Here is a 17,908-nt window from a genome sequence, read left to right on the forward strand (position 1 = left end):
TAATGAACAATGTAACGCCAATTTACGGAACTAGTCCTTGTTATAAGATTAGCAATATAGTTTGCTAAGGAGTACTACTGGTAATTGCTGTCTTGTTTGTTGGTTCTATGGAATTTTTTAGCCCAGATTTGGTGCCATATCTTGCGCGTTAGCTATGTATATTATGTTTATTGTTGGTTTCCGATATAGGGGGTGGTATAATATTTGATAATTTCATTTTAGATTTTGGTGAAGAAAAGAATAATCACTAAAATATGCTAACTAATTATGAGGAGTTTCTTGAAGAAAAAAATATAATTGAAGTATGCTACCCAACTATAAGTAGCCCCGACTAAGTACCAAATATTATATGTACAGTCATCCATAAAAGTAGCTGAATTAATTTTAAAATTCAAAACGCTTATACACATGAATTTAGATCGATATATTCTTTTTTCCTAGTCTAAAATGAAATAAATCCTTCGAAGTTTATTTTAATAAAGAAAAAACATACAGCTTCAGTTCGTAGCCTAAAGTATTTAGTGAAAATTTACTATTTGTACAGAAACAATTAAATATCAGCACTTAACACATCTAACAGAGCAGTCAACATAAAGTTAATTGAACTGACATTAAAATAACCGCGAACAATATTTTTGGTTTCGTGAACAGCTATTTGCTAATTTGATTTAATTTTACGCCGGATTTGAGATAATATTGTTCCGTATGTACAGGTTCAGGACCGCATGAGGTTTCAAGTCATAAGAGATTCGAATTGGGGATTAAATATTTTTTTTTAATTATTGACACACGCACACACTTACTCACACACACAGGCACACACACACGCGCGCAATCTATTCCTGAAAGGGTATCTATAGGCGCAACTGATGCACTTGCTTTCCGCCGTTTGTATTCTGTCCCATAATGTGATAATGGGCAATATTCCAAACTGGGCTGATAATGACTAGAAAAACGATATAACTTTACCCGATCCGGAGATCGTACCTAAGACTTGTTGATTAATTATTCACCTTTGAAATATTTAATTCTAAGAGAAAAGAGATAAAACATTTTAAAATGTATGAATAACATTAACATTAAGGGGATCAATCTTTAATTTCAAATTCAATTGTATTTTAGATTCTTCAGCAGCTTAATTTCTGAAAATTTGTTTTAATTTGCCCACAGCCCAATGTAATTATTTATTAATTAAAATCTTAAATCTTTTTCTGTACTATTATTCGTTACAGTAATAAACTTATAGCTTTATAACTTTGATGTATCAAATATTTTTAAATTGCAAATTATAATAATTATAATCGTTGTTACTTTGTTTTTGTACCAAACACGTCTCATGGAAACGTCCTGGGTAATTTTCTTACTGAACCGCTTTCTCGAAACAGGAAGCGAGAATTTGCACTTTTTTTGAGATACTTTTTAATTTTTATAACTTGTTACGACCGACGAATGCTTACGACGAGACGAATTATCCATTAAGTCGAGTTCTCGATAATTTTGATAAAATATCAGGATAATATTTACAAGCACGCAGTGCTCTTTCCTTGTAAATAAATTATCAAGATTTGAATAAGACTAATACTTTGTACTAACATGAAATACTTATTGTCAACATTTCTTTTTCGAGAATGTATTGTCTCTAAATCGGTGTTGGTGTATTTAACTTTAGTTCCAAAAAAAACACGTTACATTGATAACCTCTTCCTTTTTTAAAGTTGGTTAAAACAGATAAACGTTTAAAAAAAAGGACTTTAACATGCTAATAATCACACAAGATGAAACATATTATTTCAAAATTATACAATGTTAATGCCAATTTATTTACTAGTACATATTCAGTAATAGCAGAATTCTCACTAAAGACAACAACGGAGTCTATCCCGTCCAAAATTAATTTTAAACCCCGCACAGTTTCATAACCGGAGGACTTAGCTGACCAAAGGACAGTCCCGTTGGGTGTTTCCTACTAAACCTCATAATCCATGTTCAAATCCATAAATTGTTAGGTGCTAGCCTAAACTACCTTCGACCCTCTTGCGAATAATGTAAACTATTGAAAATTACTTTGGATGCCTGGCTTAAAGAGTTAAATTGAATATGAAATGTGTTTTTCTGTTGTAATGTGACTGTTGTTTTGATACTTGTAGGTATCTATAAAAAATTTCAGTGTTTTGGTTCTATAATTATAACCAAATATTTTCTAGTAGGTACTAATTAAAAAAAAATTTTTAACCAGAAGTCAATTTTTTCCTTATCTATCTCTTTCATATCGATTCAAATTCTTATTCATAATAGCCTTTTCGTTTTCCTTGTTCCCATTTTCTCCCACTGCACTTTGTTTTAAGCAAGTCTACACATTGCTTCAAGCACGTTACGAAACTAATATTACAAACAATACAAACTTTTGTCAAATAAAGAAATAAAAATAAAACAATTTTTGCAACCACCGACGTATGTAACATCAATCCCTTGTAAGAGTAAGTTATAGTTAATAAAAATTATGTAACAAAAATCATGGAGGCGACGACTCCATCGTTTCTGTTCTAAATCTAACTATAAAGGTAACCCAGTCTAGCAAGGCTCACCTTACGCTGTTATTAAGGGATTATTGTGCCGAGAAATTTATGTCACTATATTTTACTATGTTTTGTACTCGAATTCGGAATTATGTAAATTCAATAACTATACAAAGAAGGGTTCAAAGAATCTATTGTTTTGGAATTTACAAAATCTGCGCCGACGTAATTCATATTAAATATTAAAATTAAACGTGTTTTAGATTTATTTCGTTTATTTTCAAAAGATTCGTGTTAAAACAATTTAAATACGTTAAATAGATATGAATAACAAATATTATTTTTGAAAAATGCATTAGATAATAAACCGAAACTGGACGAAAGGCTTCTTGCTAACAAAGGCCCAATGTAATTAAAATTCGCTTTGCTATTTAATGGAACGTATAAAGAACCATAAAAAAAATTCGCCAAGACGTCAAAAACTATTTAATATCTCGCTAAAGAAGCATTTGCACAAAGAAGCCGGTAAAAGCATCGGCCATCACAAAGCGGCCAGGACGCTTTTCCTTCGTGCAAGGATTAATTATTATTTTAAACATTTCACTCGGTTTTTTACCACGTCCGCGAGCAAGTCAAAGCATTGCTTTCTCGCTTGAAAAGTTGCTAAACAATTAAGACGCCTTCTTAACGACAGTATTTCGACATCTACAGACTAAGTAGCATGTTTTTACGAGAAGAGTTTTTCCATTAAGTTTTTTCCACGGCGGTGCGCGATGATTAATGCTTATTTCCTTTACTGTTATGGTATTGGTATTTCGTTTATTAGTAAATGACAGCTGCATTTTGCTTGAAGAATAAAAAAAAACTTTTTAATATTAAGTAAAACATTACCCTAATGCTATGAACAATAGATTTTGTGTAATTTGCTGTTCACAGAACTATTTTATTTTAAACATAATAAATAAAATCATGAAATAATTACGCTATTAATCAATACAATATCAATAATCACGTATAATATTAGATCTTTAATATCTATTTTAGACTAAATACTATTTATTTGTTGCAGGTAAAACCCTGCCCGTCCACTGCGTGGTTGAGGCAGTGGCGTCGCTCGAAGAAGGCACGTGGCGGCGACGCGCTGTAGTCGAGACTGACAGCTATGTCATCATTCCAGCAGCTACTGCCTTCCACGAGCTAGTGCCAGCTGCTATGATGAGGCTCGGATATCCACACGAATTAGCTGCGTCGGCTAAAGGTATTGAAACAATTCGAGTTTTCTCATTGCTCGAAACGTTAATGTATATTTCCGCGATATAAGTAGCCTATAGTACTCCAGGTTAACATTATTGTCGAATAATTAATAGAATCAGCAGTTTCAGAGATTTGGAGCGTTCAATGAAACTCTTCAGCTTTATATTATTAGTTACTAATTGTATAACATACTGTATGTGTCGTATCGACTTCAGTTTTTTCTTCTTCATTTAAAAGTCTGCAATGACTCAGGGTGTCAAAGTCTAAATTCCAATATATTATATATACACATTCCTTAAAAACAAGGTTAAGCCTTGATAAATTATTTTAGGGCAACCATAAAAAACAGTTTCTGGATCATTCATTAGCAATTATTGTTGCGGTATATATTTTGTTTTTCAAATGTTACGCAGGAAATTTGATAAACTAATTACGGTTATGGGAATTACAGAATGCAAGTTTACCTACAGGATAATCTTATTCCAAATAATATGTTTTTAGCGTCCGTTCCTTTCTCATTTAAATTGGAATTATTACTAATTAGATGTCGGGGAACGTAGCTAGTGCACGTAAATATAAACGGTTCAAATTATGAGAAAGTGTCACGCTTTCTGAATTAATAATGCACCTTAATGACCATCCTCATAACATAACGCCTTTGCAGGGGTAGGCAGTTAACACATCAAAATTCGCTAGCTATACTCTCATAAAATATTTAATATAAATACGTTTCAAAAAACTTAATAAACTAATTTGTTGCAGGTTCAGTAGTCATCAACAACTGGAAGCCATTGACCTTCGAGAGGATCTCTGACGGCCCTCTAGCTACGGTCGGCGAGGTGCTTGGAGAGTTGACCACAGTGGCAACCCTGAGGATCCAACTACTCAGGCCCCGGCCCACGCCCATGCAAGACATAAAGGACAAGCTTTTGAGGCTTCTACTGGTCCAGAGCAAGCCATTGTTAATCTCTACTGGATGTCCGTTAGACGAAGTGAGTATTTTACTTTTAAACTATTTACTTTTATGACGGCCTGGTATTGCGTGAACAGTAACGCGCTGACCTCAGCGTCTCGGGTTTGAATCCCGGGCCGGGTAAAGTATTGCATTTTTCTACTCAGTATCCCCGAGTCAGAAATGCGATCGGTATATTAGTGTATCGAAGACTGCTAACGTGTCCGATACATGACAATAGGTTCGCCCCTTAATAGATGAGAACTCACTTAAAGTTATACCTAATTGGTAACAATTGTGAAGCAATTTAATATACCCTTATTAAATCATTAAAAAATATAGCTGGCGACATGGGGGTGTGTTGCCACTCTACCTATCGCTGAAAAGAGAGAGGTTTGATGTTATGTATATATGTACAAGTATTTTTCGGCTGATGATGTTGAGTTGTTCCCTATAATTTCGTCTCCCAAAAATACAACCATTTCCAAAATCTTCCACATTTATAATATTCTAAGATTGTTTTTATCTGCCGTATAAGATAAGCCGTAATTTGTTTAAAAGAAAACGTAATGTAAGACAATGTTTGTTTTGTTACGCAAATATAGTTTGTAATGGGGTAATACCAGAGCGACATCAATCATCCTTAATTCTTTCTTTAATTTTTATATAAATAGTGATAAGGTATTATTTCCTTAAAACTTAGTCAGTATAAAGTCTTAGTTTAATGTTAATAACAATGGTTTTATCGTTTATATGAAACGTAAACTAGACTGCTTCGGTGGCGTAGTTTTACTGCATGCGTGGTACGACAGCGCTCTGAGGTCCTCGGTTGGAATCCCGGGTCGGGCAAAGTGATATTTGGGTTTTTCTGCTCAGTATCAGCCTGGAGTTTGGAATTTATACCCGATATGGCGATAGGCTCGCCCCCTATCACATCATGGAACGGAACACACTTGGCGAAAAGTGGGTGCCCTGGTCGCACCTCTGCATACTCCTTCGGGGATAAATGCGTGATGTTGTGTGTGTGTGTGTGTGTAAACTAGATTGAAAAAACATTATCAGCTACTAATTTCCCTTGCGTAAGAAAAGATGTACTTAACATTTTATTTTTTCTCTAAATATCCTACTCCTACGCAAGGGCTTTACTTTCGTTTTTAAAATTCAAAGTATACATTAAACATACAGTAAATTTCAGGGGTAGGCAGAGGTATTATCAAAACTAAAATTTCCTATGCTTATAAAACTCGCCAAACGGAGCGGTATCACCCGACAAACAAAGAAAAAGAAAGCAGAGTTCAGAAACCTCCAAATAGGCGATAACCAATTAGTTTAAAAAAACCGTCATTAATGTACAGAAATCGATCCGTTACATTTTATAATAGTCCAGAAAACATAATGCAACCAATCAATAATATAAAACCACGGAATAAAACTTGTAACATTCCGTGTTACACTACGCTGGTCTACAAAAGCGTCTGTCAAACCGAATTGCAGGGCATTAAAATGTTCCCAATTGGTCTCTGACAACACGATACGGTACACTGATCTAAACTGATGTTTACAATATTCCGTAATGTTCTTTAATACTTGATGGTTAAGGCTTAGTGCCTACTTTGTAAGACGCTATGCTACGCGAAGCTTTTGATTAGGTTAATTCCGCGGCATCTAGAAAATTTATAGGGTAGTTAAATCTGATATAGTAACATAAGTTGATGAGAAATATAACGTTATAGGAGAATGTAATACTTAATTTATTGGGAACTGTATTCTGATAGGATTTAGATGAGATATCTACTTAATTTTACGGGACTGTTGTGATATCGTATAATTTTAATATAGGTTGTATAACTTCATGTTATTCTCTTTGGAATTGGTCGTGGTATCATTTTCGTTCATTGTCAAACCAGTAAATGGTTGCACACAAGAGACTAAATTTTGCTGGTAGTAGATTATCTTTTATACCAGCCCGGATAGAGACCACCGGTGGTAGTATCGAAGCCCGCCACAGTAGCCCAAGTAAGCGTTCCGATATCACCCTGAGAATATCTGGTTCCAACAGGCCAGCATAATTGTGTCGACTGTCGAAGGGTAATCAGCTCTCGTCAGTCGACATTCTATCGGACCCTACTACACTTACCATCCGATGTGAGGTCGCTGTGGCGTGCCCGAAAAAAAACTACAGCTAAATGCTATCCAGTATTGATAGGAATACCAATTTGCTTTCTTTGACATATTAGTTACAAACGTCGTACAAGCAAAAAGTTTAGTTTACACTTTCTCCACCAAATCAAACCTTCAAAACCTCATAAATTTGCACGCATAACGTGTTTTAAATATGACCATTTGAACCCCGAATCCCTTCAATTATAGCACCACATAGCAATAAACAGGTAGGACAAAACATTTGCGGCGGGCAGACACAATGTTCCCACCGAACACTAAACCTTTACCCTTTATTATCGTGGAAACTCATTGTTTTCCATATTTTAAGCCGCCGTATTGGACGCACGCTCACAATTGTATAAATGCGTACTAAATGTATTGTTTGGAGTATTGATGATTTAATAATTGTATCCATCAAGCAGGGATTTCATTAACAGAAGGCGGTTTACGGTCTTTGTTTTTATATTGGATGTTAATTAATTATTTTGTATTTTATTGGATTTATGAATACGTAGTTATTTGTATCTGGTTTATAACGTATTGTTACTTTTGGCTTTGTTAAGGAGGTTGATAGTTATTTCCTATTCCAATATAGAGTTTACAAATATAGTGTTATTAAACGACTCCAAAGGAGAGAGGTCATTTTTTTTCTTTATTGAAGTTGGCAACTACTTTTCAGAATTAAATCAACGTTAAATTATGCAGCTTTATGTTAATTATGTTTTGATGCATCGTAAATACTTCATAATATTGTATTTATACAATAACTTATTCGTATGATCGAATATTATTTGATAAAAATTGGAAAAAAGAAATCATTAAAAAAAGGAACGTTTTAAAAAGTTAAGATGATGGAAATGAGATTGAGAAGTCCGCATCGCGCGAGATTACCAAACTGTCGGTTAAGTAGGAGAGCGTACAATTTGTAGGGTCGTAACAATTTGCTAGGTTACTTTATGCGACTTCGCTAATAGGGATCATCGCTTGAGGGAATTAAGGAAGCATTTGTTTTCATGTTGTGTTTGCTTTAATGGCTTGTTAAATTAAGATGCTGAATATGATAATGATTTCTTATGTTTACGCGAATGTTAGACATTAAAATTAAATTCTTTTTCGGATTTTATCGTGGTTTTTATATTTTAGTTTTCTCTCGACCTTTCGAAGACTTTTCAGCCTTCGTGGTCAAGGGAGGGGGGACTGTGGGGGATTGTAGTGCTGAATATGTATACTCAAATAGTCTGGTAGAGTTTATTAAAGTTTAATAGTAAAATGTTATTTTCTACTATAATATTCGCAGTTGTTCCGTTTTTTTTATGAATTAATTTTTCGGCAACGACTTGATTAACAAATTAATTTGCTTATTGATGATTTACGTTTTTATTCCGAATGTGCTTATTTCATAGGATGGCGTATATGTACTTATACGCGGAATTAAAGTGATATACCTACTCATACTTTAGTATTAAAAATAATCTTCCACAGCCAAACCAAAATTCTTTGTTGTTACACGTATTCACATAACTTTCTTATATTTTATTCCACAATTACATCATAATGTAAAATGTAAGGCAATTTTGCATCGTGCGTTATATGTTTACGTTAGGTTATAAAGATGTTTAAATCTCCATTACGCAAGATAGATACAGCAATTTGTCGACGCGATGAGCACCTGCCTCACACGAAAGATCTCCATACATAATAAATTTAATTGAATCTCAGACTCATCCGCGCCTCGCTCAGCCTTATTATATTTTCTAAATATCCGCCTTGTTGCGAACGGGTTAGGGCGGCGGCGGCGCGCGGCGCGCGGGTGCTGTGCCCTCGTCTTACCAACTTGAGCCTAGCGAAAGAGGGTTAAAAGGAGTTTTAGATGTACGAACGCTTTTGATCTTATTAATACCATAACATAATGCTTTATAATCTTATTAAATACGAGGTTAGCGCACGATGCGCGCCCTTCTCGAAGCTTAACCGCTTTGACGGAATCGTGATTTCAATTTAGTGTTTCGGTGACATAGTTATATTAGCTACTGTCGAACGTCGTGTCATTTCGGAGCGTGTCAAAAATGACTTAAACGATAACCGCCGCAAGTTACCGTTTGATTCGGTACAAATTGAAGTTTGAAGTTGGGACAAAGTTGTAACAAATGAAGCAAAGGAAGCGCCGGCCGACAAGATAATCAAACACCTCGAACAAAGTTGGCAGCTAAACGCCAGATGAACTCGGCTCTATATTATGGTAATTTATCTCACGCCAATTTGCGCCACTTCGATTTCGACTGTTGGCAAAGTTTTAAACTTCAACGTTTTATCGATCGTGTTTTTAGGAACTCATGAATGCAGGATAAAATTAAGACATAACCCTCTTCAAGACTTCATACTTATTTTCCAAATCCCTTTGAAGTTTCAAGGTTTCCCGTAACGAGACACGTACAATTTAATCACTATTTGAGTCGCTCAAGTGGCGTCTGTACACAACGAAAATAATATAAGATAACACTAAGCCTATTGTGTTCAAAGTTGTCCTCTTCGTACAAGGATAGCGAGCTATGTTCGCAATCACACACCGAATTACGTACTTACGCGGATTATAACTGACGTGAGTTATCACGCGCAGGCGCCAGCTATCGTAAATCTTCCACAGAGCTGAAACAGACAATATCTGAAAGCAAATATGGCCTCACTATTTAAAAATATAAAACAAAGAAGCGGATTAACGTATCACTCGGGCTCGGCGCTAATTCCGCTGACATGATTTATAGGCACAATCTCGATGTGTAATACTTACACTTAATTTAACATCTGATTTAGCAACAGTCGCAAAGCAAACGGGCTGACAAGTCGGTTGACGACGTAATCACTGGCATTGTTCTATGTAATCTAGCGATACGAGCAGATCTCACTTGCATAACTGTCAAGCTGAGTAAACTCACCGTCGGAGCTATAATCTGACAAGTTCTTTTATGATTGACTACTTGCTGCGCGATTAATACTTGTCTAAACATACACTCGCGTTATCTTTGAATAAATAGTTGTGAAATTCAAACAAAGCATTGGTATTATGTTGGAGTCACACGGTCAATTTGTTCCCCAAATATCGATGCCGAGCCGGCTAGCAGTTTCGGATGGTTTGTTTGATCGGCGCGGTGCAGCGGCAGGCAGCGCGGTAACCTTTTAGTAGATGCACTTAGGGCGCACCGTGCCGGCCGCCGACAACCGACCGCCGGCGCCTCGTTGAGGGCGCGATGGGTGGATGCTAATTGTTAAGACGCCCTTCCCGCTCATTGTTTTAGAGCAGAACATGATTGAAGTTTCGGCGGTGTGCGGAGTGATGTACACTAACCGCCGAGCAAACACTCCGCGCGTCAGAGCACCGCCGCGCATGACACATGCATTAACAACCGACCTAATATTTTCATAATCTAATGGCGATGTTCTGTGAAACAATGCTCGATGTTTATTCAAACAATTATCTACGTATCTGTTACTGGTTAGACTGACCTCTTTAAAATCGTCTAAAATTGTTTGCTGTTACATGTTTTTTGTTTCACTCTGAGCCGTTAGTGACGACTTAAACTTTAAAACCGCTTTCTTTTGTTGCAGGTCACGCTTGCTCAGATATGTCGAGGTCAAGATAGAAATCCTGGGCCGCATAACTTTCATGAGCCTTCGGAAGAGATGCGGAGGAAATTTGAGTCTTGGTGGAGCGCACAGGTGTCACCACGCCCTCCTCCTTTCAGTCCACGACGATATCCGTCTCCAGGGCCAAAGAATCGCTCCCCCACACTAAACACTATTCCTGATCACTTACATCCAGCTCTGCAGACAGTTCAGAGTCAATACCCTACTCAGAAAACCAGAATGCGAACAAGTTTCGATCCGGAATTAGAGTTGCCCAAGTTGCAGCGCTGGTTTTCCGAGAACCAACATCCGAGTAGACAACAGATACAACAATATGTACGCGAACTTAACAACCTGGAATCGAGGCGAGGACGTAAACCATTAGACGTCAACAACGTTGTCTATTGGTTCAAAAACGCTCGTGCTGCGCAGAAACGGGCTGAACTTCGTAATATTGGTGGCATGGGCTGCCACCTCGGCATGAATGGCTTCAATAGTAGAAGTCACAGTCCAACAAATGGCTCTTTACTGGCTGGGAGCGATCATTACGCGTCTCAAGACCAAAACTCAATGAAGAGTCCCATGCAACTCTCGGGGAGTCCCGGCAGATACCCGATGTCGGTTATGTCCGAAGATAATCTATCGAATGGAGGTTCAGATTTAGAAGATGACGGAGGAGATTTGAACCCTGATGATAGACCCGAGAGTCCAGATGCACCTCTATCCTTGATTACAACTAAAAAGAACAACAACGATCCGGAAGATTTAAAAAAAGAGTCACCGAAACCCCCAGACATAATAAAGGTAAAATTTGCTCAGTTTCGAAAACAATATTATTCGTATTATTTGCCATAATATAATAACGATATATCTACAATTTTTCTGACCTGTTATGTTTATTGTCACAGGTTCATGACATTAAGCAAGAGCCGAAAGATTTGAGCAAACAAGAGCAAGTTAATTCACCGCAGCGTTCGCCGGCGAAAAACAGTGACAGCTCACACAACAACTGCAATAACAACAATAATGAAGATGAAAACGGCATTGCTGACGAACACGAGGTTTCCGATGAAGATGTCGCTCAAGAGCGGCATTACCGACCTGCTTCACCACATCTCGACCGCCTACCGTTCCCCATGGTGCCCAACCATCCAATGTTTGGTCATGGTATTATGTACATGAGTCAATACATGACCGGCTTTCCAGGAGTAGGTCCCGTTCCCGGAGAAGGTGCTAGTGGTTTAAATTTGGCTTTGGCTGGCGCATCAGATGAACGTCGCAAGCGCAACCGGACATTTATTGATCCTGTCTCCGAAGTTCCCGTTCTCGAGCAGTGGTTTTCGATGAACACTCATCCGTCACATAACCTGATACTGAAATATACAGAGGAGTTAAACAGGATGCCGTACCGACAAAAGTTTCCTCGGCTGGAGTCGAAGAACGTGCAATTCTGGTTCAAGAACAGGAGGGCAAAGTGCAAGCGGCTCAAAATGTCGCTGTATGAGCCTTCATCGCCAAGTCATTACTCACACCCGGGGCATCCCCACGCCATCGCAGATCGCAAGCTGGTCTGAAGAACATACCACCAGTTATAAAGTTAATAAACGAAGTAACATCAACAGTGGAAGTGTGTTTGAATCGTAACACGAAAGACTGATCTTGAATCGTTTAATGGTGTGCAGTGCCATGTTAGTATTAAAATGACCGAACAGTCATTCAAGTTTAAACGTTTCGTATTATTCGTATGGACTTTATTAAACCTTGATAGATTTACTTCATAGTTTTGCTTAAGGTAGTCACTTCAATGCGACATAATAATCGTAATATTAACATTAAATTAGAATATTATCGTGATATACCGCAGCAACCACATCGTTTATTTGTACATAGTACACGTATAAATAAGTTGCTATCAAAAGGCCACGTCACAAACACTGTGAATGAATCTCAAATATTATTATAGCGCTTTGTATATGTATATAAGCAACTCATTCGGCTCTATTTATTGTATAATTGTAGTTTTACGAAATGTTATTAGAATGTAATTATTAAAGTTCCGCTTAAATTATAGTTTTAGGTTATGGCACCGTTAGTGTTGTATTAAAAGTTATTATAATGTATGATAATTGTATAATAATGATTACATTTAGAGATCATTTTAGTGATAGAATCGATATTATTATTCATGAGTAATAATTAAAATAATTCAATTTTAGATCGGTTGTCGATATTCGCTACCGCTATTACGCACATTCCTTGTTTTTTGTAGATATAAATTATGCTTCCTCAATCCAAAGATTGATTAAATTAATGCGCAATCCGATAGTTGGAAACATTTGGTTACATAAAGAAAAACATTTAATTAAACTATTGGTGATAGTTTTTTTTAACTAATTTGTATTAATACTCAGCTCCAAAGGCAATAATATATATTAGGTATGTACAATACATATTTTATTTGATTGCGTAGAAGGTTCTACCGGACATTATTTCACAGTATTTAAGCATTTAACGTGAGATTGTTCTCGCACTTTCGATTGTTAATTATATCTGTAACAGTTTGTTTTGTTGTTCCAATGTTGTGCTTGTTTTTGTGAAGCTGTGATGATATTTCCAAATATTGTAAATATTCTAATAATGTTATCAATAAGGGTTTTATTTTAAAAACAACGTCACTAGGCTCACACGAACAATGTTTGCATACTGCTTAGTTAATGAACATATTGGCTAAATGTTTATTCGATTCAATTATTATAAACGAAAATTTAATTGAATATAATATGAAAATTTATAATGCATATTATTTTTATCCCTTCCTTGTTAGGTTTTGATAAATATATATAAAATCAAATAATTTAGCCATCAGGAAACTATTTCATAATATCAAGACTACCGAATGCGGACTATCGAGGAATATAACTTCTGGTAGATTTTTTTCTTGTACGGTATACAGTCCACAATACTTACCTTATAAAATAAAATGTTTTATTCATCACGTAGGCAAATATAGTTACGCTTATGATAAATCAAGGTGCATGAGAATATTTAATTATTACTTAAATAAAGTCGCTTATTAGACATTATCGCTTATATAACTAAAGACATTTTATCATTACATTTTATATGATTTGACTTGATTTGACATTAAATAAATGAAAGACTAAGCATAGTACAGCAGTAATAAAATTACCTAATGGCTAATATACTTTTACATTTTTCTAAGTAGCGTCGTATGCTACAATCGTTGACGTCCAAATAATGAAATAATACACTAATAATTGTTGGAAGATTTAGGTACACCGGAACCCTCCTTTCTCAGCTCGCTAGCTTGCCGCTGAGCGTTGCAACTTTTATTTATATTGATTTTAAGGTTTTTCTGTTTGACCTTGGCAAATTTTTATAAGGCAAAAGCTCTTAGTTCTCTTTCAGTAAGAAGATTGTATAATATCACCATTGCAATGCAAATAATTTGTTTTTACGCGCACGCATTTTTCTTAATAATAAGAAATGAGCGTTAATTATTCGTATGTCGAACTTGAAGTCAAATGTGGCTCAAATATTGTCGTAAGCTGTGCTATAAATACTCATAAATATTAAAACTAATACAAATTTTTTTTCAAGACGGTATATGAGGGCACGGTGTAAAACAAACTATAATATTTTCAATTAATTAAAATTATTTGTATCCCAACTTAATTTAGTAAAATGGAAGAAGTTTTTTTGTTGCTTTGCACAATATAATAATCTAGATTTCAGAAGCTTATTGTAAAACAGTTTTGTACAATTTAGTAACGTAAAGTTGGTAAAGAATAGCAGATTGAAATGGATACTTATTTTCCTACTTTTAAGGGAATAGGACAAAAAGTACCAAAAATGTGATATGCTGAACACAAAATATGACATTATCTCAGTACTAACTAAATTGAATCAAGTACTTTTTTCAGTGATTTAAAGGAACTACGGATCTGTTTTAACACACTATCTAACAATATGGACATGGTACAAACAAAAATCTACTTACAATACCCGTCAAAACTAATATTTTATTGAAATTTAATAAACACGCAACAATAGTCCGTCAAACAATAGTATAACGTGTGTCAATAGTTATCTATTGGCACAGACGGCGGAAGCGTCCGGTAGGCGGGGACCTAAATCACCTGTCAAACTACAAGTCTTGGTGTAATCGCAGATATCTGCCGTGGACGTCTTTGTCGCCAGTTCGATCTTCGGTGAATGACCGGATCTGTTTCGGGGTTTCGGACTTTCTGGACGTCTGACAAACTTATATCTTAATAAGTTGGGGTTAGTTTGGAATGGTAAAGTATACAGACGAGATTACTAATTCTAGTAATTTTCTAATAGGCTATCGACAGCTATTTTCCAAGCGCAGTATAATATACAATCATGATAAATATATTAGTAAAACAAGATAGTATAAAAAAATATATGGTTTGAATTCATAGAGTAACAAAGAATTAAGAATAACTGAAATATAACATTTAAAATACATTTTTTTTATAAGTATTAATTTACCACTTGTTTGATGATTAAGGATAATGCTAGTAGGTTATTTATATATGACAATGATCTTAATATTTAGTTTAAAGGTTTTTGGAACAACTCATAAAACTTTAGTTACAATAAAATAAACCTTTAACTTGCGACTTCGAACATCGCCAAGATAGCAGAGTTACTTCGGAAGCTGATTGCCAACAATTAACTCCCAGGCGTCGGAACACTATAGTGATATAATAGTAGTATACAGAAGATACGATTACATGATTTGAAAAATAACTTGAAAATTTGTGCACGTATATATTCACCAGAGACATACCGTTATTGTTTTTTTTTTCATGGCTTTAGAATTCCATGTCGGCTCAAAAAGCCGGTGCGGGTAGGTACTATCAGAACCAATCTAAAACATGCCTATGAGGAACCGGTCTTAATAAATACTTAGATAACTTTTTAGAAGGATAAAAAAAGTAAACTAGAGATGTATCGACGATAGGATATACATTAACAGTTGTCAGTTACCGATAAAATATTTAACAGAAACTCTAAAGTATATTTAGTTAAACGACTTACAATTTATTACAGTACTTAAGTAGCAAAGATCAAGTTACATGCGTATGACACCTCTATACCATAAGGGTAGACAAAGACTAGATTACCACAACTCTATTTTGGCGCTCTTCTTATTTTCTTTCTCATCCATCCAGCCAGTTTGCAGTACTTTTGTTTTTTTTTTTACTAAGAATGTCAGATATCTGATAGCCGTACTGGTTCTTCCATCCACACGAGCCTTATACGTCTTCCTTGTCAGTCTCCCACTATCCATCCCTTCCAATCAACCAAACTTACCAAGCACGCCATATTCAATTTTAGTCACTACCTTATGTTTCATTGCACACATGTACATCATCATAGCACTCCGCACTCTATCACTCATGGTCAATGACCAACTTAATGGAAATAAATCAAGAATCAAATATAATTATCTTATGTAATTTTAAAGACGCCAATATACATCTTCGCATTCCTAAGTAGGTGCAAAGGGCTTCAGCTATAGAAACTTTCAAGTCGAATCGAGACGGCTTATTCCAATTAGAGAGATTTGATTTCAAGAAATTCTTTGATCGAGCGCCTTATCCACTCGTTAGCGTTGCTTTTGAGAGTCGTAATCATTGCGAGATTTATATAATTAGCAAATAATATTATATCAATAGCATGACATACAGATTGCAAAATTAAGACACAGCTGGGATTTATTTTTGTTTACATTATTTAAGTCACGTACGTTTTACGAGTGTCAATATTTATATTACTGTTTTGCTCTATCATTGTACGATAAGAGGATTAAGGAATAAAAATTGCTTTTGTATTTTTCAATACAACTGCCAGTGTAAACAAAAGTACTGTTTTTACGAATTCTAGAAACGAAGGGAATGAAAATATATAGAATTATAGTAGGTATAATTGGTAATAATCTTTGAGTGCAATATTTTGTATACAAATTATTGTTTATATCGTTTTCAAGCGCTATTGAGATATTAGATATTTGAATCTTGGAAATTTACCAGAAATAGTATAATTATAAAATAACTACGTATAATAAACAAGAAATGAACTTAGGTACATTTTATGACTGTCGAAAAAGTTCCTGTTGGTTAACACACAGCAAATACTCTCACGACCAATAAAGATAAATAATATCAGCCCTGTATCGTATACTGTCCCACTGCTGGGCAAAGGCCTCCTCTACTACTGAGAGGGATTAGGCCTTAGTCCACCACGCTGGCCTAGTACACACACCTTCGAAATTCCTATAGAGAACTTCTCCGATGTGCAGGTTTCCTCACGATGTTTTCATTCACCGTTAAAGTGAACGCGAAAAAAGCGCAAAGCGAACGTTTGTTTGAGGCCCGTGCTCAGCAGTGGGCAAGTATATAATACAGGGCTGATATTTTTATTATTATTATAAAACAAACGATAATTTACAGAGAATATACACGCCATTTTAGAAAATTCAAAGGTGTATGCCCTTGGGATTTGAACCTGCGGACAGGCAGTCCAATCTACACTTAGCTAGGCTATAGGCAATCGCCGCTTAACTAACGATATATATTATCCTCCCAATTTTTTTCTAGATAGATACTGCTCTTAAATCTGCCACTGTACCACAAATATTATCAATCGACCACCCTGTATTTATTAAATAATTATAATAAATAAATCCGAAATAGTTATAAGTATTATATAATATTAACGTGCGAAAGTTTGTAACACGTTTAATTAAAAACGCCTGCGTATTTTATAATAGTTTCGGGGAATGAAATTGCTCTTAATATTTCATAAGCATTTCCAAGTATTTTATATATAAATCAGGTATATAAATTAATTTTCATTCAAGGGATTTTATGTACTTGGATAGGAATTTGTTTTAATGTAGATAATATATTCTCAAAAAATATATAAAAAACGGATTGATCAAAAATGTAATAAATCAGTTAACATTTCGGCCTGCTCAATTTATTTTTAATTTCTTTTATTTCTATGTCGATTAACGTTGCTCTTTTTTAAGGAGTAAAAGTGCAAAAACTTCGCATTATAAAAAAATAAGTGAATGTATAAAATAATTCACAGCATTAAATTTTAATCTAAACAAACAGGCTGCCACGGCAGCGCATTTATGTTAGTTAACCGAGGATTATGATTTTTCTAATAAAACAATTTATTGTGAGCTACACTCCGCCGACTTCGCTTTCTTTTCAACGTATTTATTGTGACGACATACGATACTGATTTGAATAAGAAAATACTTATGGCTCGGGTCGGCTATAATGCTGAGTTTTATTAATTGTACTAACTTAGCGTTGATGTGTAGCTAAAATAAATAATC

General features: G+C 35.2%; 1 protein-coding gene across 1 annotated transcript in view; it reads left to right on the forward strand.

The window, feature by feature from the left end:
* Nucleotides 1-13,297, forward strand: part of LOC115441678 — an 86,750-nt gene extending 73,453 nt beyond the window's left edge. The window contains exons 3-6 of the mRNA XM_030166554.2: nt 3,586-3,774; nt 4,533-4,762; nt 10,489-11,310; nt 11,415-13,297. Coding sequence (XP_030022414.2) covers nt 3,586-3,774; nt 4,533-4,762; nt 10,489-11,310; nt 11,415-12,080 — 1,907 coding nt within the window. The 3' untranslated portion in view covers nt 12,081-13,297. The remainder of the gene's footprint in view (nt 1-3,585; nt 3,775-4,532; nt 4,763-10,488; nt 11,311-11,414) is intronic.
* Nucleotides 13,298-17,908: the final 4,611 nt, after the last annotated feature.

This window comes from Manduca sexta, chromosome 25, assembly GCF_014839805.1.
Source record: "Manduca sexta isolate Smith_Timp_Sample1 chromosome 25, JHU_Msex_v1.0, whole genome shotgun sequence".
Classification (NCBI taxonomy): domain Eukaryota; kingdom Metazoa; phylum Arthropoda; class Insecta; order Lepidoptera; family Sphingidae; genus Manduca; species Manduca sexta.